Raw genomic sequence first — 26897 nt, forward strand, 5'->3', positions numbered from 1 at the left:
TTTATCTCAACTGCCAAATTATCAATGGTTCTGGCAAGTTCAGTAAAAAACTATTTTGCTTCTCCCAGACAATCATTTTAGCACAGTGCTGAGATATGTGGCGTTTTAGTATTCATGGCTACGAAGGTCTGCTTCCAGTCAGCTAAAATCTTAATGGAAGATCCAATAAAAATGAGTCAGCTTGGAGGTAGAAACTCTTTGTTGCTGATATAATTATGCATTTGGACCAAAATATTAGAGCCCATTTCTGGAACTTTTCCAGATAGATGGTAGAATTGAAGTAATTAACATTCTGTGGAGGGAGGGGGTGGGTGACAGTGGTCTAACAATTAAAGTGATCTTATCCAGATGAGGCACCCCCAATGACAAGAATGGAAATGCAAGGGCACAAGAGACTCTAGGCTTATCTGGAAATGGAAATGGATTGATGTGGACATCCATTACAGAGAAAATAACAGAGACAAAGATGTTTAGACCTTTTCGAGCGAATCGTGGGAGAGAGTTATTATCATATATGGACTGAGTGGTGGTTTGGCTAGAGAGGGAGGACACAGAGCCAATCAGGGAGGCGTAGGGGACTGAATTACTGCTCAAAGCTGCAAAAAGTAAAGCCAGTTGGAGATGGGAAAAGTATTAGTATAACAGCAGTAGAAGCCCATAATAATCAACCAAAGATGCGGTCAACATATTTACTTCTGGCATGCACTGGCACAAGGTTTGGAAGTATTACTTTGGAACCTAGTTATAGAGAAATCCAAGCAAACCTGCACTGACTCATTACATTCTAAATCAGGATATACACATATCACATGCAAAGATACCATAGCACTCAAGAATTATTATTTCATTACTGTCAGTATGTATCATATGGCACCAAAGTTCTAGGACAAGTAAAAATGGCAGAATGAATGTTTCACAGAAAAGGGAGGAGAACTTGTGGGAATCTGACAGTACAGGAGAAGGAACGCTGGACTAGAATACTGGATATGAGTTCTACTTCGGATTCTGCCATCTATTAACAGGGACAAATCACTAGCACCTCAATTTCTTTATCTGTAAAATAAAAGTGCGGAGCTAGCTAACTTCTGGAGTCACTTCCTTCCTTATAACTCTCATTTGTACCTCATGTCGATAGGATTTTTGAACATTTGGATCAATAAACAAGGGTCTCTTGGACGTAGTTCATACGTCAAGGTTCTAAAAGTTATAGCACCTTTTCTTTTAGGGGTGGGGAGCATTTACTTTCTACAAAATATAAAATTTATGCAGTTGAATTGTCAACTTTTTGAATTATTTAAGTTTAATATCATTTTCTTTAGCCAACCAAAAAGTATATTATGATGTTATATCATGTATCAGAAATAAATAAATGTCAACATAAAAATTATGCTTAAGAATAAACCTGGGATGAAACTCCTCTAATATGAATCTCTTTAGCACATAGAAAATAATCATCAAGGATCTACTGCAAAATACTAATACATATTCCTCTGAAACTTCTCCATTGTCCAACGTGGAAAAAATATTATATGATATAATCAAGCATGTTAGATTTGGAATGAAAAAGTAGACATTAAGAAAACTATGAAGTTGACCTCACTGGAGTATCTTTTCAATCTTTTGTCTGGCAATCTGGACATTGTTCACAGTCTGCAAACCAACGTATTTATTAGACGAGTGTTTTCACATTAGCATCATTTAAGGTGCTTTAAAATTCCTTCTTTCAGACTGAACACCAGACCAATCAAGTTAGAATCTCTGGGTGTGGGAACCAGACATTGATATTTTTAAAGTTACCCACTAATGGCTCTCAGTCCTATGGGAAATCAGGATGGGGGGCCTGTAACTCCATTTATTTGTTTTTTCTATTCAAAAATCATATCAGGGTTTATGAGAACGAGACCAGCTTTCTCCTGGTGATACCCTTGAATCTGCTCTGATTTCCATTAGCAAGCTTTAGTACTTCAGCTATTATTAGTAGCAAAGAACTTGAAGTGCAGCTCACAGCTGATGAAGACTTGCCAGGGTCATGACCTCATCAGTTCAAAGCTAGAAATGCACAACATAAATACATTTTAAAGGCACACATTGAATCTGAGCAGAGTTTTCATTTTGAAGCTATGATATCCACAATATACACTGTCAACAAGAAAAATGACACAGGTAGTCACTGAAATCTGCCTTAGGTTGGAGGAAAAGACATGATAGCTACTTTTAATAGGGTACATATTTGTGATAGTAATGTCATGGTGACTTTCTTATAAGAAGTAAAACTTTAAAATCATGCCCTTTTAAGCTGAGAGGTGCCTTAGAGATTACTTAGTCCAGCATTTTCATTTTATACAAGAGGACTCTGAAGTTCAGAAATGTTAAATGACTCGTGTATGTCAGCCCATCTAGTAAATAAAATTGTAAGTGGTTTTGGCATCTTTCTACTGTATTATTTCTGGGATGGCAGTTATGATCTTCTAAAGCAGGGGGCAAAGTCTCCAGTGGCTGAAGGGGACAGGTTGGTGAGGTAAATGACTGAAGATGACCAGATACTACATAGTAAACACTTCCACAAAGAAATGCCCTCACTCGCATTTCCTTGCAACAAGCAGCCTTCTAGGGCTGTCTCTCATTTCTCTACTTTCAATAGAGGCTCGAGAGAGAGAAATATTTCTCTATTATATGAAAAATAACAACAAGCACGAGATGAATGCAACTAACATTCAGTCTCAATGTCAGGGTCATCTTTAGGGCTGGTGTAAACTGTGGAGAACTTCTAGAAGGGTGAAACTATTTAGCTCTAGCAGATATCTTCCAAGCGATATTTCAGGGCCAAGAGGGTGAGACTTTTCATGTTTTTTAACAGCAACTGAAACCCCAGATTATGTGACATTTCCTCAGTTTTCACTGTTGCCTCAACATTTTGTTGAAACCCAGTGGGGTCAAATAAAAGACCTTTGCAGACCACATTTGAATAACTAGATTATGACCTCTGTTTTAAAAGAGGAAAATGTTCCTTTTGTGTGTGAACAAAAATCCAAGACGGTTGCGAGTGACAGCACGCTTGTGTCCACAAGGCAATGGGCTAGACACCAAACGTTGTGTGGGGCATGTGACAATGTACACTTCTCGTACGTATGGTTCACCCTCTGTGGGTTCATCTATCTTCCCCTCCCCTCCTCCATTAATTTTACCAATTAGGAAGATGAAGCTCGGAGGGGTAAAAAGACTTGATCAAGGTCATCATGATTGGTAAAACTATGGCTACATGGGGGATTTGATCCCAGACCTTGTCACTTCTCATTTAGGATACTTCTCATTATGCCATGCTGTCTCTTAAATCATTTACCACCCTGAAAGAGTGGTGCCATGTGCATAAATACGGGCCCCTGAGACTGATTCGGCTATTTATGCAGTAATACAGAGATCATAAACCATACTCAGTTTGAGAAAATGTGTCAATAATGTAATAGCTTCCTTTAGAATGTATGTCTGTTTCTGTGGTGGGGAAGAGGTAAAGAGCACTCATACACACAACTGTATTTTCCAGTTACTTCTCATCAAAATATTGTGAGCTTCCATGACAACGTGAACTAAAGGTATACATTCAAAATGTTAAAAACTGTAGAGCGGGCCGGCCATGTGGCTTAGCCGCTGGGTGCGCGCGCTCCGCATCTGGCGGCCCGGGTTCGGTCCCGGGCGCCGTGCGCCGACGCGCCGCTTCTCCGGCCATGCTGAGGCCGGGTCCCACGTGCAGCGGCTGGAGGGATGTGCAGCTATGGCATACAGCTATCTACTGGGGCTTTAGGGGGAAAAAATAAATAAATAAATAAAATTATAGAACCACTGATTTATAAAAAACAAACAAAAAACTGTGGAACTATTTGGCAGAAGATTTTTTTAAAAACTCTAATTTACAGTGTGTTTGCTTTTCAAATGTTGTGTTATACTTTACTAAGTCAATAATATAATCAACAGTATATGCTTCAAATGACTTTTTTTTAATCTATAGAGAAATGTTTATCACATACTTGCTTTATTTTCCCGCATTTTTTAACCTTGCATTAAACACCAATAGGCACTTTACAACTGTATAACTATTTTGCTAAGGAGAGCTTTTGATGTCACTGATAGTGGTGCAACATCTTTTAGATGATTTTTTTCTGTTACTACATATGTGTGGTGACACAATAATACTCTCTTCATGGTTTTCCTTTCCAACAAATTATGACAAAGGCTAGAGAACAGTTTGTGGTCATGGGACAGGGAGAAACTAATTTGTTCATCATATCAATGACCATAGTCCTATCAAAAGTGTACTTAACTGAGTTAACAGTCATAGAGAGAAATTTAGTTTATAAAATATGCATCAGTATTAACACAAATGATGCATTACTTAGAATACCCTGATTTAAACGCAAATACTCTACGTTTACAATTTGTCTCATAAATGAATGATGAATTGAAGACAAAAGAGAATATTGATTTATAAGGTATAATTGCTTCTTGGTAAAATAATAATGACAATTTGACTTAATCCATGACTAGGATCATCATTAAGGGAAAGGTACTTCAAGAATGTTTTTTCAGATAAACACTAATGGCATAATTAAAATTCATTTTTTTGTGTGTATAATTTCTCAAAATGCAGAACTTGAACAAGCCATGTTTCTTTATATCAGAAATTCACTATTTAGATTCAATGAACCAAGGTTTTTGAAACATAAAATACAAAGAACACATCTGGTGCTCTTAACCCAGGTCATACACCTAAGTTTCTTTCAGCACAAGATAAAATATGAAGATAAGAAAGTATATATAAAAATGAATCTTGTTAGCATTGATCCAATTAATAGCATTAGTGGATCAGAAGAGATGCCTCAAAAGCTTTCAAAGCCCATTCAGTTGCTGGGCAGACATGTCTGCTGCTGATACTGCTATTTCTGATACATTAACTTTTTACGAGTTTGTTTTTGTTTTTCACAGCCCATCAATCACATTACCACCCATGTATGCTTTAGGGCAAAACATATTAAGGTCACCCATGGAATGAAAATGAGACCTTTATGTTGTAACATCTGATCATCAATTTTTAAATCTCTTTTCCTAAAAGGTGCAAAGTACAAACACTAGAGTTTTTTTTTTTGAAGCTTTTTTTTTTTCCAAGGGGGAGGCAGAGAAAGGGGTGTGAGTAGGGGCTATAGATACTGGAAGAAAGAATTTTGCAGGAAAAAAAATTTTCTGATGGAAATCAATAAAGCAATCAAAGAAGGAGGGGATACTGCAGGCACAGAGAAAGGTGGTGACTGGTGCATCATGTGATGCTATTAGTTACTTGTTCCCTTACACCTTTTTTGTACTAGAAAGAAAGCCTATTTCTCTGAGATGCTGAACTTCTAAATTTGCTTGTTGGGGAAAAGTAGAAATATGAACACATATCAGTAATTTCTTTGGTTTTCTCATACATCACTATCTTTTGACAATATATTCATGTTAGGCATTTTGTCCAATTCCAGAGGGCATGGTTCAGAAGGGTTACACTACAAGGAAAAGGATTTTTACAGTATTTCAAAAAAATCTATTGTTGGCAGTCTCTATCAAAATGGTAAAAGTATCTACCCTAGACTCTGCCATCGCACTTCTAGGTGTCTAACGCTCAGAAATAGCAACCAAGATATGAAAAGATCTGGGCTCAATACTGCTCATTACAGTACTATTTGCAAGAGCAAAACATGGGAAATAACTTAGCCTCCGGTAACAAGGAAAGAGTCAATACATTTTGTGACATCTGTAGAACAGAATAACATCAATACCATTAGATGCTAAAAAGGAGAAAATCTAATACACTACCTTGGAAAAAGGTCTATTTTTATATAGTTAAATGTTAAAACAGGAAATTTCATGTATATGCACCTATATATCTATGCACCTGCTATACATTTTATCCTTACATACATATAGAAAAGTCTGGAAGGATATGCATGGAGCTGTACATGGAAGACATTTCTGGAGGGTAAAATTGGAGTAGTGATAGGAAATCTTTTATTTTAAATGTGTTAAATAAAAAAAGAAGAAAAACAAGAAGTGCTGGGATAATGAGTAATATTTCTTTTCTAAAAGGGATTTTTTGCCTTGTCCAATTTATGAAAATTTTCAAACACACAAAGAATTTAAGTAATATAATGAACACCTGCACAGCCACAACCTATATAAAATTGTTAACAAGCTTGTTTTCTATTTTACAAAATTTCCCCAATAAACATTTATTGCTTTTTTAATTAAGAACAAGAAATATTGGGAGGAGGGTTATAAAATGACTTGACAATTTTTTTAAGAAAAAAAGAAAAACTTTCCTCCCAACTTACGCTAATGGGCACAGTACACTTTTGTTTAACATGTAACTCATCCATCACCCATCCTAACACGTACTCAGTTACTTCTGTTCACAAAGATGTGTGAGGCTTAATAGAGGTTTCTTTTAAAAGTATCTTTTATAAGTATTTTCTTCCCTTCCTCCACAGATCTTAAAGGCTTGAAAAACTTAGTCAGTAGTTGATAATTCTAGCAAATTCTTATACTACATCTCCTCTCTCTACTCATTTTGCGTGTTTTATTCCATTATTCATTTGAGGTGATAAGTCTATCCTTAGCTAAATGATACCTTTTTCTATCCTTAGGTCTCAAGACTAGTTTTGCAGGTCATGGGTGATACAAGCAATGCCACTTTAATTGCATGTTCCATACTAGTTCTGATGGACCTAGTACACCAATAATTGACAACTTGTTCACCATATTCTCTTAATAGATTAGGTAGTTCAGATTCTAAATACAACTTGGCTATATACTATCAACTGAATCTTAACAGACAGATAAACATATTTATGGAAATGTTATCTACATATCTACAAGCAGAGGTACATGCTCCTAATTGGGAAGGTTTGAGCCTTCCTCACCCTGTTTAGATGTTTGAATACAGTGTTTCACTGACAGAGTGACTTGATGTCATCCAAAATTTGGAAAGTTTGCTAAAGTTATGTTCTCTTTATATCCTGCAACCTCGCAAGAATGGTTATACCGAAAACAATAGGTTTCTTTGCCTTCACTTTGTGCCTTAGCTGAGTGACAGTGGACAGAATCTTGACCTTTTCCTTTTCCTGACCCAGAGGCAGGTGTGTTTGTGGTACTGTAGTTAAGGGTACAGTTCTTTGAAATACTTAAACTGTCAGAATACTGTACTTATATGAAATTTGGAATATATGTTTAAATACCTTTTGAATATGAGGCAGAACTGAGGAAAAAAGTCTGCCTCCTTAAATCTAGACTTTCCAACAAGAATCCTTAAGTTTAAAAGTAAATAGATTTTTCATTCACAAGATGATTTTTTTTTAAAGGAAAGTAGAATTTACAGAATCAGTGAACTAAGCAACGTGCTTCCTTTACCTTATGAAAGACCTACTGAATTTCAAATGGTAGTTTTGTTTGGTATTTATCACCCACAACAGATCCATCAGAAGTGGAAATCAATTTGCTTTCATGAACAAGTTCTGTGATAGGGGCTGGTTATACAAATCACAGGTTTCTGATTTTCATTGAAAGTCATTTGTTTGAAGTGAATATGTGAACAGTTAATCCCTACTTATGCACACCATTAATAAACATTGGCAAATTTTATAATGTTTGTGGGTAAGTAATTATATATTCAAAGGTATGATGTACATAAAGGAACATTTTTCATAGTGAAATCTGGATTTGGTTTAAAATCCAAAAATTAAGTAGAGTCGTATCATCTGTTGTGCAATGCCTGATAAAGAGTCATTTTATTTCATCATCTAGGGAAGCCCTTGATTATTTGTGAATAAGAGGAGAGGAAAAAGCACAAAAAGGTTACTTCGTTAACAATCCCATCTTCTGCTACATCCTATTGGCAAGTAATTAAGGTAATTCATAACCACTGGCTGGAATCCATACTGGCTAAAGCAAATGGTCACATTTCTATGAATTTCACATAAACAACTGAGTCTATTTCCTTTGTAAACTGGCCAAATGTTCAGGACAGCTGGTCACATCATAGAACTTGGGAGGTAAATCAACTATTTCAACAAATCAAGCTTAAGGAGATTGCTTATCTGGCTAAAGGGTACAACATAATGCTTCCCAAGTGAACAGATGTGCTAGAATCCTAGGACAATTTCTCCTGTTCTATTCTTTTCCTCTACTAAAGCTCCTCTCTCTTTACTTATTCTGCCTACTTTATTCCATTACCCATTTGAGGCGATAAGTCTAAGCTTAGTTTAATGATATTTTCTTATATACTTAGGTCCTCATTTTAATTTTGTAAAGCCATTGGTGATACAAGAAATGTCACTTCAGTTATAATCTTCATTATCCTTTCCAGTGACCTATATGGATTTTAACAGGTTCTTTCTATAAATGGATCTAATATTCCTACACACACTGGGAAAATTAGATTCTTCATAGAATTCTTGGGTTTGGCCATATTTGCAAAATTACCTGTACAAGTGAGAAGTATTTGAAGATGGAGGCCTCTTGGTTGAAGGCATTTCTATTTCCTTTCTTGTGGTCACTAGCATTCTGCTAATAATCCCTTCTACACCACTCCCATTCATGCTTCACATTTATGCCTGGAAACATTCTCTGTTGGTGCTGGAGGTAATGAGGGATAGTACTCCCACTGGATCTCTTCTTTTGGGGCTACTTTCCACTCAACACTATACTATGCTTCTGTCTCTGCTGGAAGACCTAGGTTGTTTCCAGTACAGATCACACTTTACATAGAAGCCAGAGGAGGTGGGGGCAGTGCTGAGCAGCAAGGTACTGAGAGACAATCATTTTCTCCATTTCTACAATGTGTCGCTCTTATAAAGGGTGATGAGGCAACATATGCAAGTAATCACTTAGCAGATCGTCTGCGGCTTTCAGCTCCTCTATCCATTGGTTTAGCCAAAGTGAAAAGTCCAGGAGTTCCTGTGTCCATTATTAAGAAGTTCCCTGTAGCCTGGAAAAGTCAGTGCACCACTCTTTCAAAAAGTGCTGAACTGAGAAATTTTACCACTTAATTCATATCAAGTTGCCTTAATGGAGCACCTGGAGGGCGACTCAACAAGAGGCATCCAAGGGACCACACTGACCCTGGTTTTTTCAATCATCATGCATATGTTTGTAGTCTACATTTATCAGCCGTTTTAAAATATGCATACAACAGATTTTGGCTATGTGAACATTTTCTTCTACCTTTCATGCTGATGAAGGTATCTCTTTACTTTTTAAAAAACAATTTTTAAAAAGTCTAACCTCATTTAAGATAGAATTTAAAAAAAACAAAGCACATTTATGATGATCTGTACAGCCACTAAAAATTTCTTTAACTGAATAGTTACTAGTTACTATGACATAACTACATGTAAAAGAGAGAATACGCTAAATACGATAAATTGTATATTTTCAATTCAACGCAATTCACTGCAAATGTGTAGATTAATAAATCTGTGGTGTATCATACTGTGAGTTAGAACGTTGATTTGACGGAAAGAAAACTTCCCAACAACGGGTGGTACAATACTACAACCAAATTTTTTTTTTTTTGGTGAGGAAGATTCACCCTGAGCTAACATCTGCTGTCAATCCTCCTCTTTTTGCTGAGGAAGATTGGCCCTGGAATAACATCCGTGCCCATCTTCCTCTACTTTCTATGCGGGGCCCCGCCACAGCATGGCTTGATAAGCGGTGCGTAGGTCTGTGCCTGGGATCTGAAACCCAAGAACCCTGGGCCGTGGAAGTGGAGCATGCAAATTTAACTACTATGCAACCAGGCTGGCCCCATGACAACCAAATTTTAATCAAGCAGACTTCTTAGATCGGTTCTTTGCTTTGTTCATTATCACTAGGTATTAAGACAGTGCCACTCAGTTTTATGTTTTTAGCTCTCTTTACCATTCATTACTTGCCATTCATTTCATATATACAAGATTTATTTAAAAGGAAGTAAAATAGAACTAGGCTTGAATTAACATAACTGTACAAAATGCCCCCCAGCAGGAATAATACTTTTCTTCTGTTGAAGCACTTAATGTTCTTTATTTAAGAAACAAGCATATTTTTCTTATCGTCAGTCACTTTATGTCTCTCTCAGTAGGAAACTTAAATTGGTCAGTGAGATTTAGATAAGTAATATTAAAAAGATATAAATTTTTGCCTTATTTTGTTTCTTTCTTTCCCTCCATCCTTCCCTTCCTCCTCTGGCCATCCCTTCTTCCCTGTCTCTTCCTTTCTTTCAGAGTAACATAAACACAAATTAATAGGAAAATATAAAATAAATATACTCTTTCACAATGGGATGAATAACGTAACATTTATCCATCCATCCATTCATCCATTCACTTTATGAAAAACTGAATTCTTTCCAGATAGGCGTCACTGAAAATAATAAACTGTGTTAAGCCCTTAAAAATGTTAGATATTCTTATAAGACTACAATTTTTCCAAAATTTGAAGGTGAATTACATTTTTTTCTCCTCTCCACCCCACTTTAGTTTGCACAAAGAACTTAATTTCCTTTCAAGACTTTATGTTTGGGCAAGTCTCAATAATATTAAAATAAAAGCGAGGAGGACACACAAAATTGTTTGAAATAAAGTGATATGTTCATCTCTCAAGGCAATATCACTGGGGCTATAAAACTTCCAGGAAAGACTGTGTTATGGACAAGATGAGTGAGGCCTCTTACCTGGTGTTTGAAAATTAAGACGCCTCAGTTCTACTGGGTCTGTTGGGTGGTGTGAAGGGACCTCCTTACTGTTCGGTATGCTGCTCTTTCTAGAGTCGGACTCTGCCCTCTTCCTATAGGGAGAAAATAAAAATTTAAGAATAAAACAGAAAAGCAGTTGAAACAGATTTAAAAAGCATAGTGTCATGCCCCACCCCTCCAGCTTTCAGTTTGAGAACTTTGTGATCGGCTAGCTTTGTGATCTCCTCCAGGTTGCTCTCCTCTCTTAGCCTACAGTATTTCCTCAGGTCTAAAATTTTTGTTTAAGTAGATGATCTCAAAGTCCTCCAACAGCTGTAGAATTACATAATTCAGTGACTCTGCCTTTAGGATTTAAGGGGGTGTTGATGAGATACGCTTGGATCCTTGTTCAGCTATTCTCTCTTATCCAGAGAACAGGATTGAGTAACCCTACCTTCAGTGGCCAAGACTAAGATTGTTGGTACCATAGAGAAAAGCTCTAAAACTAGGGCTTCCAGCTAAATCTGCCACCCTTTCGCCTTTTAAAAGAATATTTAACTGGTGGCTACAAAGTGGAGCTAAACTGGATTTTCTCATAAGGCAGTAAGTACATTTTAAGATTTCAAGTTAGCCTAATACCTAGAAGGAGAACTGGGACCACACAAAGTCAACATCCCTTTTCTCTTTCAAATTCCATAGAAAAATAGTTTTGGGTGTTTATGGTGTTAAGTTAACTGTGAATAATATTTTGTTCACGAAAGTCAATCATAGAAAGATCAGAGAAAAATTTCACCTAGTGGGTAGTCCCACTCTCCTGATGATCATTTAAGGCATGTGAACCGTTAACAGCACTTTGTTATAAGTAATTTTTCACACGATTCATTTTATCTTTGTTTTAATGGCCATCTACTAGTTTTATTAAATACCCACGTTTAAAGTGTCATAATGTAAATTTTAACAAATGTCTATGTAAGAAATGTCAGGTTTTTCCCTAAGATTTCTTTATTCATATTTTTTCAAACCCAAATAATCACAGAATGGTACTTTATTTTCTTTTAGGTTGACTTAGATTAAAAACTCACTTAACAAACAGAAGACTTTTTCAAATAGTGCTTTATTCCAAATACTGATTCCCACAATCTCCAGACTGGAGTCAAAATTCTAGCACCTCACTCCTGCTCAAAGCAAAGGCATTCTTATTTGAGGAAAAGGATGTGGCCAAGACTTTAGGAACTCTCCCTTTCTGTTTTCAATAAGATGGTGCAACAGCTCATTAGTGTTGCTGTGGCAATGGGCCCTCATTCAGTACCACCCAGGTCGTTCCATGGTTAGCCAGAGGGCTCCTATTAAATAGCCTTTCTTTCCATCTCTGCTCATCTGTATAAAATAAAACTAACCAGCGGATGAAGGGAAGATTGATGCAAAGGGAAAGTACACTTGATTTGCTCAAGTGCAATGCCTTCGGCAAAACATCGTTGATGGAATGAATTTTCTTGGGTGAATCCTATTAGACACCTTGGTCTCTCAGAATCTCGGATTAACCTGTCTCAGGATTTCCTGTGTCTACCTAAAGGTGTCAGGTACAGCCTTAGGACAGAATGTACTGCCAAGCTACACTACCAATCAGAGGTAAACCTGAGGTATGTCAAAGGTAGTGGCGGCTCCAGTTGTGTGGAGTGGAAAATGAGAAGGAAAGAAGAGCTGGAGAGCTGGTGAGAAAGATATGACAAGGAAGAGAAAGAGAGGGTTGGAAGACCATGCAAAAGAAGGACCTGACGACCAGCTTCAGAGTAGAAAATGTCACTGTGTTTCGACTATGGGTATTTGCCACACAACCCAGAGATTCATTTTACCATTGAAGATGGAGAATCTAAACAGGTTAAGGAAATGCCACTGAGCGCAGCTAGTCAATCACTTCCACACGTAACAAACATAGGGTTGGTCTCCTCACTCCAAATAATCCCAGTGGCCCTTCTTGGGTTTTGGCCTTTTCACACAAGTTGGCACAAATACATTTCTTTACAGACCCAATGACTAAAACCTGGATTTTTATCCCTTCTCACAGTAGCTGCACAGTCATTCTTGTAGGATTAGGGAAACCAGACATAGACATATCTGGGCAAGGAAACCATTTCACTTTTATGCGTATTGTGGAACATCCTCCTTATCTTTTTTTGCGCTGAGGCCAGGCTGAGTGACACTGAGACAAAGGGACAGAAAAGAATACTCTCTACTGGAATTTAGTCAGTTTCTCTGGTGCCAAGAAAGTTGAAAATCACATCTTGTTGCCCAGATGAGTCTCAGAAGACCCAGAGCATGGGACTAAAATTACAACTCATACTTATAAAAGATGGGAGTGTCTTCACATTTAATAACTAACTTCTCCCTCACTCTACCTGTTCAAATAAAATGACCTCCAATATCTCAGACTCCAAAAATCCTAGCCAGCTAGAAAAATCAGGTGGTTAACTTTTGCTTTTAGTTTAGTTTTGATGATCACAACATGGACAATTCTGGCTGCCTACACTCTTATCACATTATTTTTAAACACAAATGTGCTACAATGTTTTCTTTTTTTTCTAACAGAAAACCTTTCTAAGAAACGTTTGCAAGATGAAGAGTTTGGGCATCATCAGTAAAAATGGTAAAAAGCTTTAAAAAGTAGAATTTACTGTCATAAAGTATTAAATGGCATATAATGATCTAAATCAGGCCCAACATGAACGTAAGTAATAACATTTTTCCTGGCAAGTTTTTAGAGGTCTCATTATTCATATTTTCAACTAGAAGAAAGTGAAGAACAGTGACTAGAAACAGATTCTGAATTTTACCTTGCTATTTTATTTTTTTAATTAAGATTATAAAGCCCTAGTGTAAGTTTATTTCTCACTGTGAGAAGTATCTACTGTGTGCAGGAGTTATATGCGTGAAAAGGAAATAAAAGATCACACCACATTTCAGATATGGCAGAAAATGCTAATAGTATAAAACGTGTTTGTTTGGGATGTGAATAACGTACAACAAAAATGCTACTCTATGGTCTAAGCGGTGTTTTGCTTTTGCTTACTCTCCCCTAGCTCTCATCTAGGGGTGATGTGGGAAGCAAGAACAAAGAGAGACTGTGTGGAAGATCTTATCTATTTACTTGGAACAAAGATATCCAGACATAGTGGTACAGGTTTTTGGAAGAAATATATTTACTTGAAATCTCTACTATTACTATTCAGAGGAACCAGTTCGAACACTGCACAATTCTGACACCATTAAGAATGCAACCCCAACTTTGCCACTACTGGTGTGTATCTCATTGGGTACGTCAACTACAAACCTTGTCAATTTCTTCACTTATAAAATAGAGGAGGAGGGTTAGAAGATGATATCTAAGTTTTGGCCCAACACTCTCATCTTAATAGAGCAAGAAGGCAGTGAAGAAGTTGTGAAATGTGGACAGTGTTATAATGGGAAGGTAGATCTTTGAGTATATTATGTGGGTTCAAAGTGTTTTATCTTTTGGCTTAAAAAAAAAACTATTCTGGGGCCGGCCCCGTGGCTTAGCGGTTAAGTGCACGCGCTCCGCTACTGGTGGCCCGGGTTCAGATCCTGGGCGCGCACCGATGCACCGCTTATCCCGCCATGCTGAGGCCGCGTCCCACATACAGCCACTAGAAGGATGTGCAGCTATGACATACAACTATCTACTGGGGCTTTGAGGGAAAAATAAATAAATAAAAATTAAAAAAAAAAAAAAACTATTCTGCATGTGTTTTTCAGCTGAATTAATGACAACTAGTGATATATATTAAAAAAAAAGAAAGACCCTTACAGAGGTGGTAAACTATCTATCAGTGAAAGTGTAGTATAGCTTGCTTACCAGCACTCAATGATTTTAGGGAAAATAATACAGCAGCAGTTCTCAAACTGTGGTGTGTGTCAGAAACACCTGGGAGGGCTTGTTAAACTACAGGTTCCTGGACCAATGCCCATTTTCTGATCCAGTAGGTCTGGGATGGGGTTTGGGGGCAAGAATTTGTATTTTTATCAAGTTCCCAGGTGATGCTGATGCTACTGCTACTGATCCAGGAACACTCATTGAGAACTACTGGAAGGCAACATTGGGAGGAAGATAGGTTAAATGAGCATTGAGATCCTTTTGTTAGTTTAATTTTAATCAGGTATTTAAATCTATCTATCTATCTATATCTATCTATATAAATATAGATAGATGATAGATAGATAGATAGATAGATAGATAGATAGATAGATAGATAGATACAGATATAAGTTAGAAAGCTAGAAGGTTAGTTAGACTGGACCAATCAGTCAATAATCACACAGTATAGCTATTATTATTATTATTATTATTATTGCTATTGTTATTCAAGGCTAGATGACATGGGAAATAATTTGTAATTAGAAAAGAGTTTTCACTAAGGCACTGCCATCAATATTTACAGGGTGTGAAAATGCTAGTGTTCCTCTATTGAGAGGTGACCTGAGATCAAACTTGAAATCTGCTCTTTAGTAAGAAAAAAATAAAACAAAACAAAACAAGTTTACGGGACACTTCACATTTCTGTTCTGCATACACATTAACACATACAAATGCTCATCTAACCTGGACGAAAAACACAACTCAGAGATTGGTTTTATTATTTTCCAAATTTATCTTTAAAGAAAGATAATCTGTTTTATCTTCTTATATAGACAAACTACTTTATTTCCCCCAGAATTATTTTAATATCAAAATTATTTTATATATGTATGCTTTATCCATCTTCCACTCGCCAGGTATCATCTTTTATATTCAACCTCCACCTTTACCAGCTCAACACCTCCAAAGATTACACATATGTTATTTTTTTTCTTACTCAGCATTAAAGGGGTTTGTTCTCTATTCCTCACCTGTCGGGTTTACTGCTCCATTTTAATGCAGCAAAAAAAAGAAGAAAAAGAAAGGCTAAATGTTAGTTGGCCAATGGTATCAAGAGTAACCATGACAACCAAGATTTAACAGTACTCATAAGCAGACACACATTAGTAAATGACAGGGTATCAAAATATTTACAGGCCTCTAATCAAGAAGTAAATGGAGGACATGAGGGTACATCGCTAAATAAAGCATTTTTGTGTGTGTGTTAATGTCACATTCACTTTTATCCATCAACCTACAAAATATTGCCACAACTAATTATATCCCAGGAAATATTTGATGGTAGAGATATAATTTGATTTTTACAAAACCCACCATGAGAAAACTACTAATGTACTCAATGGGAATACAACATTATTCCATGTAAGAAATTTGTTCATTTAAAATAGAGAGTCCTCAGTTAAGAGGCACGTTATTCCTTTAATGATATAAAATACCTGCAAATTGCATTGAATTGTGCAAAAATTGGCACAACTGTATAATACACCATGAGGTAATAAAGTGGCAGAAATGATTTCTTCGAACACCTTTTGACAAGTAAGGTGATCATAAATCTTTTTTCCAAAAAAAGATTAAATACATTTTCAGTTGTGGAAAAAGTAATACTCATCATTATAAATCTACAGAGCATGACCCATCTATATAGCTAGGCTAATCTGGAAAAGTATTTTATTGTCAGCCATTGACATGACAGATATTTTCCTAGTCAAAGAGGTGCTGCTGCCTGTGAACATCTAACTCACGCACATAGACTCTTTCACCTGTGACAATACGTGGATTGTTTAAGTAACCATGTTCTTTATGCAGAGAGTATAACCTTTAGCTGAAAAGAATTAATCTAAACAATCTTCACATTGAGGTGAATTGCAAACTATTTAGTGAGTTCTCAGTTACAAAAATAAAGGTATCAAGGCCACCTTAACGCCAATGAAATATTAATCCATGTTGCTAGAGAATCTGGCTTTAAGATAATTCAGTCCATCTCTTTTCAAAAATACAAAATCCACATTTAAATTGTACAAACATACACATACAAAGTGAAGAATGAAAATGATACCAAACACACTGGTTAATTCTTTTTATGCTTAATTTTAAAGTGAATTACTTGGTGTGACAGGTTTTAAAAAATCCTACATCTATGGTTCTAACTTGCTCATTTTTTAATCAATGAGATCATCAGTGAATCCATTGCAGGAAAATCTATATTCCTCTGGATGGAAGAGAATCACTTAGTGAATTATCAGTTTTGTATATTAAAAAGCTGTTTAGTATTCAGATGAACAAATGTATAGCTAGTGTGCAATTCACTCCCTCTTCCACAGAAATGTCAGCCTCATCACACACGTGGGTACATATTTGTTGGAAATATCTAAGTTTGAAGGCTTTTGGAACTGGTATATTTAAATTATAGGCTGAGGGTTTTATTACAGCTTTTGCCAGCCAAGATGAAGGTGATACTGAGGGATGGAGGGAACAAGTAGAGGGAATTGAGTTTGTTTAACACTATTTGGCTTGTATAAATTTGATTATTCAATATCCCTCTATGCCACGCACTCTACTTGGCACAAGGGATATGATGAATAAGACACAGTCCTTGACCTGGAGTTTAGTGGGGGCAGAGAGCCAAGAGAATGGGCAATTACAGTGACGCGGTAGGTTCTACAATATAGATAAGTAGAGAGTGCTTTAAGAGCATAGAAAAGAGGACCCTAATGCAGCCTGAAGTGGTAGAGAGAGGACAAGAAGGAGGCACCCAGAAAGGCTTTATATATAGAAGGTGGCATCTTAGCTTACCTCTAAAGGATGAGTTAGAGTTAGCCAGGCCAAAAGGAGTGGCCGTGGAATGAGAGGAAAGACATTCCAGGCTTAGGGAGGGACCTACCCAAAGGCCAGAAGGCAGAATCAGTTGGCATTGCCCAATGTGGTTGTGCATGACAGGATATTTCTTCACAGCATCTCAAAATATTCTGTACTGTATTTCTTTCTTTGATGACAGCTTGGAAATATGTGTAGGGTTGACACAAAAAGAGAAGACTCAAGAGGCAAAGCCCAGAGAGAGACAATGTTGGATCTGAAGCTGGAAAAGCTGAAGTGTATATTCTAGTCACATCTACCTGATGGCCTTCACACGTAAACATCTTGGAGTGGGGATGAAGATTTATTCTCTCTACAATAACCATTCAGGTTAGACTATTACTAATCAAAGATGTTGATTTTGTCTAGACCATGCCTTAGATCTTTCCAACCCCCTCATACATATTTTCTTTTTTTCCACAGTACATAATAAACACTTCTCATCCATCCTGAAATACTTTTGCATAGAGTCTAGGTTAACATTTTATTTTTAAATATTTTCTGTGTAAACAATTCTTGGACAGTTCTAGAATTAATAATTGAAAAGCCTTACATACATAACAGATGTGCAGGGTAGATGAAGATCTAAGAGCATTCAACTGCTTTAGGGGTTTTTGTGGGGTGGGGGGCAGGCGGAAGAAGGGCAACCTGGAGTCATATTCAAAAACTACACATACACACTGGAGGCAGAAGTAATATAGTACTAATTCTATTACTTGGTTTTTGATGTTCTTAGATTACAGAACATAATTATTAAAAAGGTTCAATTATACAGATAGTGTTTTATTTTATAAATTTACTTATTTTATAAATGAGGAAACCAAGGCCCAGAGTGTTGGCATGATTTCTACCCCATATGGCCAGCTAGTCACAGAGCTGGGACTTGAACTGAGGTTTCCTGGATCCTAGTTTAGTGTTTTTCTAAACCTTGCTACCATCTTCTCTCTATAGTTTACATTTTGAAATCATTGTATATATCATACACAGAGAACTAAATTTCAAAAATAAAATCATAGTGCAAGATAATTTGACCTACCCAACATATTTTAATTTTCTGATTGTTCAGAAGGTATTTAGGCCCCTCACAAAGCCTCAGTGATAGTGTTTTGTCATTGATTATCAATGTATTACAGGTTTACAAATTGCTAGATTAAAAACAAAGTCAAATGAATAGAATGGCAGATAAAAGAGTATGCTATTTCCACATTAATATAATTTACAGGAATAAGTTTCAAAGTCTCCTCAGACAGCTGGGTGAAACAAACTTCTGTGTATGGGCAAACAATCTGTAGCTACAGTCCTACTCCTAATGCAAGTAGTCTTGTAAGCAGGTGTATATGATAAACAGGAGTATCAATATAATGTGAGTCAACAATATTTTACACTCATTCCCTACTCAAAATATTATTTGCATACAGGAAGTGAAACACAATAATAATAATAATAATAATACATTCAATTCTGAATCATTACCCATGACCTATGTATAAATTGAAAGGCACCTAAAAAAAGAGATGAAGTATTTGTTATATAATTAACTTTGTTCAGAATCCAAGCCATAAAAGATACTATTCATTGCCTACAAAAGATTTCCTCTTGAACCGCCTCATGATAATCAAGAAGGACATTGTTGGGTCTACTTGAATTTCAAGTCAGGAATGTTCTTTACTGCTGAAGCAAGCATTTCTATTTCAGAAATGCTTCATGGGCCTTCAGATGGTTAGCTAAATATACTTAGCATTCGAGGACGTGTGCATCTTCCAACAATTGCATTAGACGATGCTTGCATATGCACACACTAAAATGCGACTCTATTTTAATAGAGTCATAAAACCTTTAAATATGATGCTTTTTGTAGGATTAGGATAAATGATAACTGAGTTGATTTTTTTCAACCGCATACAGATGAAGAAAGGAAAACAACTATAAATCTTTTAAAAATTATCAAGGTTATAAACCTATTTATTCACATTTACATAAATAATTTACAAATGCCATGCATATCTCTGCTAAGTGGTGTGACTAAATGATAGGCAGATATATCCGAATGAAACACAACTTTAAAAAATAAGGCAAGCATTTTGCCCATTTTGAATAATCACAAAATGTCATGTGATATGGTCTAGAAATGCAACTGTCAGCAAGCACTTGTTTGCTGATCTGACTTCCACAATCAAATGTGATGTGATCACCTGAATAAATATTTCAGAGAAGACAATTATAATTCATCTTTTGCTTTTTTATTATCATATTCTTTCCTGGTAGTAAGTGCAGCACATGAACAGCAAAGGGTATTGGATCCTGCTTGGACTCACACAGGACCTGTTATTGTTCCGGGGCACTGGGTACCTTGTGCTCCCTGCCTTTACCTCTTACATAGGAGAGAGGTGATCAAATACAATGGGCTCCTCACCACACACACTGATAAAATACAGACTGGGATGGGAAGATTGAAACCATCAACTAAGATATTTTGGCCTTCAATCACTTTCTTTTCCAGCTATTCTATGGCAAGGATAATTGATTGATGGCAGCGATCAGGAAAAGAAAAAATAATGGACATTTCTTTCAATCTTTCTAACTCTAAGATAGGATAGGCAATTTAATGGGTTATGGGTATGAACTTCTTTAATTTTTCGTTTTTTTCCTCAACTCTCTTTCTACATTGGAATAAAATGGATACAGCCTCATAAGAAAAAGTTCTCCAAAGGAGATGCATCTCACAGGATATTTTTTTTCGAGTCAAGAGTAGAACTTATACAAAAAAGGCTATTACAGGAACATAAGAAGAACATATTTAACAAACAAATGCAAGTAAAAATAATTAATGTAAAATCAATGAAGGGAAATATGGGTAGGAAAAAGAAATAATGGAAATAATCTGATCAGATAAAGCATGTAAGCAAGAATCAAATGAAGGCATTCTCATCTGATTTTGAAGGTCAAAGTTATCAGGGGAGCGAGAAGGCAGGGAGAAGAGAGAAGGAAGCTATTTTGTAGTAGAGGGAAGAGATCATCTTCATAGTAGTATTCTGAAAGATGACACACTACAAAGGAAAAAGGGAACACAGACTACAGTTTTATGAAAATAAAATTTGGATTGGAAGAAAAGAAAAATTGACATGAAGGGAGATAATTCAGAATTTATTCATTCTAAATGTTTGAGTGTGTTATATATGCTAATTTTTATAATCTTATATATTTATAATATTATAATTTTATTTTTTAGCGCAGAAAGGATTTAGGGGAAGAAGAAGTACTAACGTCCTCTATCCAACTGACTGAGCAGTGACCTGAGGGAAAAAATCTTGCTTATATGTAATGGAGGCAAAAATAGGATTGAACAAGAGTGAAAGATCAGAAAACATGGGGTAAATGTGGATAATATGCATCCTAATTGTAGTCAAAGACACTAAGTCAGATTGATACTTGGGAGTATTAAGACTGAGGTTATATTTTTTTAATAGGAAAATGGTACCTCGTATCCCTTGTTGGACACAAATGAGAATTCTCTATTGGAGATGAGGGGTTAGGAGAAAAGTGGGAAAGGAAAAAGTTCATTCTCTTCCTCTTTTTTCCTTCTTTAATCTTCAATTTTTAGCTACTTTTGCTAAGTTTTGAGAAATAGCTACAGAAAAAAAAATCTCTGCACATGTGCACATTAGACTTATGAAATGGACACGTTCAAATTTATAATAGCCTTTCAAAAACCATGTTGAACTGGAGCAATCAGTCATCTAAAATAATCAAGTGCAAGCTTACATGGAATTATCTGCTTGTGAATATACTAATGTCTCAAGTGTTATGCAAAGTGCTCATACTGCATACAGCAGCTCAGAAGATGGAGGCTAGGATCTGTGCATGCTGGGCAACAAAGTCTATACACACACTGAATGAGATTTTAAACAGCACAGTCTTTACATTTTGTTCTAACTCTAATGGAAACATTTTTCCAATGATTATTGGGGTTGCACTGAGGTATTTCTACTGAGATCAACCACATAATGACCACAGAAGAGTGATAAAGTCTTCAAAAATAAGGCAGCCCCCAAGATTGCAATAGAAATATTGGGCAAACCTACCTCTTGTAAAGAAGAATAGCTATGACAATGCAGATGATAAAGACCACTGCAAGGACAGGACCTACAACCCAGATCAAGCCTTCTTCTTCATCTGTGATTGGCTGTGGATCCAGATCCATTGACACAACAGGGTCAGAGTAGGGGCTGGTTGCATACATCTTCTGAGGAAAAACAGAGACTATGTTAGTTCTAAAATAACGTCTTTCTAGAAAGTATCGTTAGCATTAGAAGAAGCAAAGATTCAGGACACAGAGGATTTGAGGATAAGTATGTGAAACAATGTTGGTAAAAAAGGAGGAGAAGTGGGGAAAAAGGAGAGAGGAGGGGGAAGAAAAGGAAGGAAGAAAGCAATCTAAATTTTGCAATCTAAATTTTATTATAGAGTGTAATATTTTATAATAGAATAATTTTTGATGGTATAAATTACTCCATAGATACTGTTTCATTGGGATCTATATATGGCATATTAAACGATCTTATGAAGTATAAAGTACCAGTAATTAACCAATCACAAAATGTTTAATGAGCATTTATGTTGTACCAATGTGTTACGTGCTATGTGAAAATCAACAGAAATATTATAGTTCCAGCACTCAAGACATCATCATCCAGTTAAGGAGAACAAATTTAAAAAGTAAACACTTATAGAGCAAACTGTCAGTATTTAATTAAATTTTAAATTATGTAAGTAGTCCTTGGTACTGTACATTAGTTAGAAAATGGAGGCCAAACAATGACAGTCTACAACTTCAAAAGAGATGTCCACTGTTTAATTATAGATGCAAGATGTATGAAACTGATGATATGACTTTCTAGAACATAGACTTTTTATAACTTAAAAGGATTTAGCAGTTACCATTTAATTTTATTATAGTTACTGCTCAGATGTTTGTACGATTGTTACTAGAAATAATTGATACAGAGAAAAGGGAACTCTCATACACTTTGGTGGGAATGTGAATCAGTAGAGCCATTATGGAAAACAGTAAGTCAGTTCCCTATAACATTAAAAATAGAACTACCATATGATCCAGCAATCCCACTCCTGGGTATATATCCAAAGGAAATGAAATCACTATCTCAAAGAGTTCTGTACACCTGTGTTCATTGCAGTATTATTCACAATATCTAAGACATGGAAACAACCTAAGTGATGGACAAATGGATAAAAAAAAATGTGGTGTATATAAATATACAATGAAATATTATTGGGCCATAAAAAAGTAAGAAATCCTGCCATTTGTGAGAACATGGATGAATCTGGAGAGCATTATGCTATGCGAAATAAGCCAGACAGAGAAAGACGTATACTGTATGGTATCACTTAGGTGGAGAATCTAAAAAAAAAAAAAGTCTATCTCACAGAAACAGAGAATAGAATGGTGGTTGCCAGGGGCTGGAGGAAGGGAAAAATGGGGAGATGTTAGTCAAAGAGTACAAATCTTCAGTTATAAGAAGGATGAGTTTTGAGGATCTAATGTACAGTGTGGTGACTATAGTTAGTAATATGGTATTGTACACTTGAAAGTTGCTGAGAGTAGATCTTAAACATTCTCACTAAATACACAAAGAGTTAACTATATGAGGTGATGGATGCGCATTATCTTAATCTTGGTAATTATTCCATAGTGTGTACATATGTGTGTTTATATATATATATATCTCAAATCATCATGTTGTGTACTTTAAATATATACAATTATATTTGGAAATTATTCCTCAATAAAGTTGGGAAAAATAGTTACTTGGTGAAGGAACGGACTGAATATCTATGAATTTTGTTTTTGTAATATCCTATTTTGTTCTGTCTTAAACTATCTCAGAAAAGGATTCTCTTGACTCTGCCCCCTTTTAAAGTTCTATCTTTTCCTTTTCCAATAGAGACGAGTCCACATTCATGGGCTGCCCTGCCTGTCCTACAGCTCACCCCTCATCTCTTCTCACTCCAGCACCAGCAATGACCCTGTTCTCAAAGTTGCCAAATCCAATTGTCTTTATTCAGTCCTTACTCTTCCAGACATCTTTTCCAGATTTGCCACAGGTGATCAAACCTACTCCGTTTTCTGACTCTAATTCTGTCCTCAACTGGCCCCTCCCTAATCTTTCCAACTGATCGTGACCTGTTGAGCTAATTGCCTTTGAATCCATCCTTTGTGGCAGCATTCTTTTTTTTTTTTTTATTTTTTTTTGTGAGGAAGATCAGCCCTGAGCTAACATCCATGCTAATCCTCCTCTTTTTTTGCTGAGGAAGACCAGCTCTGAGCTAACATCTATTGCCAATCCTCCTCCTTTTTTTTTTTTCCCCAAAGCCCGAGTAGATAGTTGTATGTCATAGGTGCACATCCTTCTAGTTGCTGTATGTGGGACGCGGCCTCAGCATGGTGGGAGAAGTGGTGCGTCGGTGCGCGCCCGGGATCCGAACCCCGGGCCACCATTAGCGTACTTAACCGCTAAGCCACAGGGCTGGCCCTGTGCCAGCATTCTTAAATTCTGTTCTTCACTAGTCTTTTTCACTCTTATCTGGCAAGGTCATCCCCAGCTTTAACTTCCAGCTTCTATACAGATTACTTCCTCATTAATGTTCTTTAACTCAGAAGCTCTAAGTCTCAGACCTTCATTTCCAATTATTTCTAGAGATTCCTAAATGTATCCTCAAATTAAGAATTGCATGTGTTATTTCCCTGCTTCACAGATATACCCTCCTTCTGACTTGTCAATTTTTCTCATTCTTTCAACATCTAGGAATGAAAAACTACTGATTTTATCTAATCAAAGGCCCTCAGGTCCATCCACCCTCTTTCTATTCTCATGGGTACCACTTTTCTTCAGGACCTCATTCATTCTCATCCAAACCATACCAAGAATTTCTTCCTTCCTCTAACAGTCTCTACTGCTGCTAGAGGTATTATCCTAAACTGCAGCTGTGAAACTCTCCAGAGCCTCTCTGGTGATTCCTAAATAAAACTCAGACCTGTTGGCATGGTTCTTGAGGGCCTTTACAATTTTGTTTTAAACTTTCTTACAACATACAACTTATTCCATCCCAGTGAACTTCTTGCTACCACTCTCCAAATGCTCTATTCTCTCTTTAAGTCTTTCACAAGTTCTACAACATTTAGCATCTGAAATCCAACTAATCTCCAATGTCCCATCTAAATACTGCCTCCACTGAAGCTACTTCTCCTTAACTGGAAATAATCAGTCATTTCATAAAATGTAGGCAAAAATAATTTTAAAATTTTTAGGTAGTCTTATTCCTTTTTTAATGGCATTTGCCAAACTCTATTCTCTTTTTTGACTTGCGCATATTCCTTATTTTATTTACTAAAACTATAAACTCCCGGAAGGTAAAGTTTCATGTACTATTTGTGTGTGTATGCTTAAAGCAGCTGGTACAGAGCCTTGCACTTAGTGAGTTCCCAGAAAATCTTTGTTGAGTAAAATAAAATGCCCGCCTTTTAAAATGGCTGAGATGATCAAGACATGAGAGAGTTTGCTCATTTTCCCACGATCAGTAAAAAATATTTAATTTTTTAATTTGCATTTAAAAAACTTTAGGGACTATATTCTGAATTTAAGTACAGCAAGCTCAGTAGTCAATCTGGAGAATACACGCCCCACTAAAGGCTCATATAATATTTTTCCTTCCCATCTTTGTCACTGTGCCCAGGAAAGAGATTGATTAGAATTTCAGACTTACTAATGCATCAAAAGAATATAAACTGAGTATATTTCCAATCTTCTCAGAAGCAGCTAAAAAAAACAAGGTATGTACAGTGTAAGGATTTACACAAAGGACTTGGCAAAGACACTAAATATCCAAGAAACATGATTCTTTATATACGTATAATTGTTTGTTTTGGTTTATACTTTCCCCTCTCCATTTTGTAGGTCACACTCAAATTGTCTGTCAGACAAAAGTCAGCAAAATTCTTTGATTTGAAATTCTTTACCAAGAGCCTCTGAGATAATAATCTTGGTCAGCTAAGATAGAAATCTACACAGAGGTTTTCCCAAAGCACATAGATTTCCAACCCAAATCAGGAAACAGAGACATGTAAAAATGAGAAGAAAACAAAACTATAAAATGATAGCATCCTCGTGAAAAGTAGAATTTTTTGTTCTGTATGTGCGGGTAATAGAAAAGATCAAACCTTTGGTCATTCGAAATCAGCCCTCTGATATTCTCAATATGAGGCAATGGATGGCAGAAAAGCTCGTGTTTTTGGAGAGGGGAGGTATTTTCTGTATACAAATTATGAGTCCACCCTTGGAGTGGTTCAGCACTTTATTAACAATCACTCATGAAAATTTGAGGCTTATGAAAGGACTATATCACTGCTAACATTATACTAGTTGGATACAAGTCTCTTCTATAAAAAGTAAACGCTGGCCTGAAAACAAACATGAAATATAAAGGACCTGCTGTTAGCTTTGAGAGTAATGTTGAAAAAGATCATAGAGAAAAGGGCAATTCAGACAAAATATTTGGAAAAAATTCTGATTATATAATTAACGAACAGTGAGATGGCAGACTAAGGGAAGGGGCAGACTCTTCATCCATGGTGAGGCATTTAAACACTAGTAGAAATGTTTGGGAGACATTAGAAACCAGTCTCTGACAGTGGTGCAAACAGGCTGCATGATCTGATGAGATTTCTCTCCTTTGCTAGATTCTCCGATCTACCTCAATGATCTGAATGCGCTTTCTGAAATGTTCTAGAGCAATTTAGAGAAAATTACTTTCAAATATCTAAAAGTAATTTTAAAAAAGAAAAAAGATCATTTCCAACATTCCATTCCCTTGATGTTCTGCCTAAAACCTTCAACTAGAAAGAGAAAGCATATCTGTGCATTAAAATTCCAGGAAGCCTGTCACTTTGTTTTCAAATGACATTGCTGTGCACAAAGGTAAACCAGGCAGAAAGGCTGCCATTGTGTTTTGATTTTCCACAGGGGAATTCCTCCAGTCTTTTGAAGAGAAGCCCCACTGTACATGCTAACACCTGATGTGGAGAAATCTTTGATACATCTCGGGCTTCTTATATACGGGAAGTGACTGGCTCAACTGAGTTGTCACGCTTGTCAGTTTTAGGCCCCTGTTAGAAAGATACAGTTTACAATACGTATATTAAATGTTAATGCGAACTGCCACTCCAAAATCCACCCCCCTTCCCATCTACAATTTCTCTCCCTCTTTCTTTTTTTCTCTTAACATTCAAAGCAACTGAAGCATAAAACGACATAAGAGCAAGATGAATTACATAAAAGAAGACAACTCATTATTTAGAGTACC

General features: G+C 36.3%; 1 protein-coding gene across 2 annotated transcripts in view; it reads right to left on the reverse strand.

The window, feature by feature from the left end:
* The window catches only part of PTPRD (protein tyrosine phosphatase receptor type D), a 494552-nt gene that overhangs the window by 102426 nt on the left and 365229 nt on the right, over nucleotides 1–26897 (reverse strand). For both annotated transcript variants that reach the window (XM_058565790.1, XM_058565791.1), the window contains 2 exons: nucleotides 21602–21762; nucleotides 10736–10848 (listed from right to left, as the gene is read on the reverse strand). In XM_058565790.1, coding sequence (XP_058421773.1) covers nucleotides 10736–10848; nucleotides 21602–21762 — 274 coding nt within the window. The remainder of the gene's footprint in view (nucleotides 1–10735; nucleotides 10849–21601; nucleotides 21763–26897) is intronic.

Source organism: Diceros bicornis, chromosome 22, assembly GCF_020826845.1.
Source record: "Diceros bicornis minor isolate mBicDic1 chromosome 22, mDicBic1.mat.cur, whole genome shotgun sequence".
NCBI lineage: Eukaryota > Metazoa > Chordata > Mammalia > Perissodactyla > Rhinocerotidae > Diceros > Diceros bicornis.